Below are 3,166 nucleotides of genomic sequence, written 5' to 3'. Positions count from 1 at the left end.
CCGAACAGGATTCAGAGAGACTGGATGTTTATATGGTGTCATAAGGATAAAGGGAAGGGTAAACCCCTTTAAAATCCTTCCTGGCCAGAGGAAAAATCCTCTCACCTGTAAAGGGTTAAGAAGCTAAAGCTAACCTCGCTGGCACCTGACCAAAATGACCAATGAGGAGACAAGATACTTTCAAAAGCTGGGAGGAAGGAGAGAAACAAAGGGTCTGTCTGTTTGTCTATATGCTGCTTTTGCCAGGGATAGACCAGGAATGGAGTCTTAGAACTTTTATTAAGTAATCTAGCTAGGTATGTGTTAGATTATGATTTCTTTAAATGGCTGAGAAAAGAATTGTGCTGAATAGAATGACTATTTCTGTCTGTGTGTCTTTTTTGTAACTTAAGGTTTTGCCTAGAGGGATTCTCTATGTTTTGAATCTAATTACCCTGTAAGGATCTACCATCCTGATTTTACAGGTGGGATTTCTTTACTTCTATTTACTTCTATTTCTATTAAAAGTCTTCTTGTAAGAAAACTGAATGTTTTTTTTATTGTTCTCAGATCCGAGGGTTTGGGTCTGTGGTCACCTATGCAAATTGGTGAGGATTTTTTACCAAACCTTTCCCAGGAAGTGGTGTGCAATGGTTGGGAGGATTTTGGGGGGAAAGACGTGTCCAAACTATGTTTCCCAGTAAACCCAGTTAGAGTTTGGTGGTGGCAGTGGATATTCCAAGGACAAAAGATAAAATTAATTTGTACCTTGGGGAACTTTTAACCTAAGCTGGTAAAAGTAAGCTTAGGAGGTTTTCATGCAGATCCCCACATCTGTATCCTAGAGTTCAGAGTGGGGGAGGAACCTTGACATATGGGTAACCAGAAAATCAAATTACACAAGTGAGGACTGTTTTAAAAACTCTTGGAATGGCTCTAAACCTTCCTGGTTTACAGCACAAAATATCTCTAACGAGTGGGTGTCAGGGGGAAACATCGGGAGCAGGTTTTCTTATAGCTGCCCATTGCAGAACTCTTTCCACCTTCCTCTGGAGCGTGTGGAACTGGCCAGTGCATACTGGGCTAGATGGACTACAGGTATCATCCAGTCCGCAAATGTCTATCTTGGTATCAGTCGTGTAAATCCTAGACTTTGTTTTTGCTGATTTTTCTTTAGCTCCCGGGAGTCTCTAGAATTGTATGGAGAGTGGAAAGATGTCTTGTTAAATATCAGCTAATCTCCTGTTCTTTTTCTTTCAGGAAGGAAAGTTCAAAACAAATTGGATCTTCACAGTACATAATGTCAGCTGTCAATGACACCACATTCAAATCTTCAGTGTTCCTTCTCACCGGGATACCTGGGCAGGAAGACGTCCAAAATCTCTGGATCTCTCTCCCCTTCTGCTTAATTTATGTTATTTCAATATTAGGAAATTCAGTCATTCTGTTCATTATAATAATAGATCCAAACCTCCATGAGCCCATGTACATTTTCCTTTCCATGTTGGGCGCCACAGACCTTGGCTTATCGATAGCCACCATACCAACGATACTGGGCATATTCTTGTTTAACTCTCGGGAGATCAGCTTCGATGCCTGTTTTGCCCAGTTGTTCTTTATCCAGTCACTTCAATGCTTTGAATCCTCTGTGCTTTTGTTGATGGCTTTTGACCGCTTCATCGCGATTCGTGACCCACTGAGATATGCCTCCATCTTAACTCTGCCGAGAATAGTCAAGATGGGACTGGTGTGTGTTCTAAGAGGGGTGGCTGTGATACTCCCATTCCCCCTTCTCCTGAAGAGGTTTCAATACTGTCGAGCCAATGTCCTCTCCCATTCCTACTGTCTGCACATGGAGGTCATGACAATGGCATGTGCAGACTTCACAATCAACAACATCTATGGTCTGTTTACTACGGTCCTAACAGTGGGGTTGGACTCACTGCTCATCTTCCTCTCTTATGTGATGATCATCAAAACAGTGCTGAGCATCGCGTCCCACAAGGAGTTCCTCAGGGCCCTGAACACCTGCGTCTCCCACCTCTGCGCTGTTCTGCTCTTCTACACGCCAGAGTTCAGCCTCACTTTGATACACAGATTTGGGAAGGGCTCTTCTCCCTTGCTTCAGATTGTCCTGGGCTATGTCTACTTGATGGTTCCTCCACTGATTAACCCAGTCGTGTACAGTGTGAAAAGCAAACACCTTCGTTCGAGGATAATCAGGGTGTTCGTGAAGTGAAGGTCAGTTTATCTTCCGGTCCCAATACTGGTAGCAAAGGAAACAAGAAACACAGGACATAGCCACTGTTCCCCCTAAGCTGTGCGCGTGTGTGTGCTCACACAGATCCTAAACCCCGCGCAGATGGTGAAACACTGCATGCACAACAATTTGCACAGAAGCACAAAAATTTGCAGAGAAGACATTTTTTGCCACACACGGCCTGTCAAAAATTAGAGGGAACATTGAAGACAGAAACCTATTCCATCCTGGACCACACTGGGACTTGAACACTTCATTTTGGGAATCTTCTGCCCAATTGGGGATGTGTGATCCACCCTAAATCAGTGGCCATTGGAGGTGGATGTTGGGGACTGTCCCCTTTAGGGGTTGCAAAGATTAAGGGGGGTCAGTCAATCCCAGGGTGTAGCCCTTTTAGATTCCTGTGACTTTTAGAGCTGCGAGAAGCTTTGTAGAGCCAGCTCGTGGGAGACAGGAAGATGGTCCCGGGGAATAGTTAGTACTTTAGGAAATCCCAGGCTATTGTTTTTAAGGACCTGGGACAAGGGCCTTGTAGGGCAGGGCATGACTCCCTTCACTCCATGCGAAAGAGGAGGAGCCTTAGGAGGGCAGGCAGGCTGCATCCTCTCTCAAAACATGGGCCACTCCAGCAGGGGACAGACAGCTGCCCTCGCTCAGCCCAGGGGAAAGGGACTGTGATATCATGGGTACCAGATGGTGAGAAGCCAGCTAGGCTGCAGGAAGCCTGAAACAAGACTGACCCCAGCAAGCAGGAGGTGGAGGGCTCCCGAGAAAAGGAGGAGGATGGAACAGGAGGATAGGAGAGCCTGTGTTTTGGAGACAACTTAATTAATGTGACCCCACAAATGGACTCTTTTTTTAAGTATCCCAGGCTGAGAGTAAATCATTACAAGGGCCTTTCTGGGGAGGACAGGGTGCCCCTATTTC

The 3,166-nt window shown here is 45.5% G+C and overlaps 1 protein-coding gene across 1 annotated transcript; it reads left to right on the top strand.

The window, feature by feature from the left end:
* Nucleotides 1-1,279: 1,279 nt before the first annotated feature.
* On the top strand, nt 1,280-2,218 carry LOC140918525 (olfactory receptor 51G2-like). The gene has a single exon (XM_073363236.2). It carries the CDS (start codon nt 1,280-1,282, stop codon nt 2,216-2,218), a length of 939 nt encoding a protein of 312 aa, XP_073219337.1.
* The last annotated feature ends 948 nt before the right edge of the window (nt 2,219-3,166 follow it).

The sequence above is a fragment of the Lepidochelys kempii genome, chromosome 1 (genome assembly GCF_965140285.1).
Source record: "Lepidochelys kempii isolate rLepKem1 chromosome 1, rLepKem1.hap1, whole genome shotgun sequence".
NCBI classification, from domain to species: domain Eukaryota; kingdom Metazoa; phylum Chordata; order Testudines; family Cheloniidae; genus Lepidochelys; species Lepidochelys kempii.
The sequence above is the reverse complement of the archived record's forward strand: the minus strand, read 5'-3'. Positions and strand labels throughout refer to the sequence as shown.

What these genes read in the sequence shown, in the direction of transcription:
- LOC140918525 (XM_073363236.2), top strand. Translation starts at nt 1,280, where the DNA reads ATGTCAGCTGTCAATGACACCACATTCAAATCTTCAGTGTTCCTTCTC.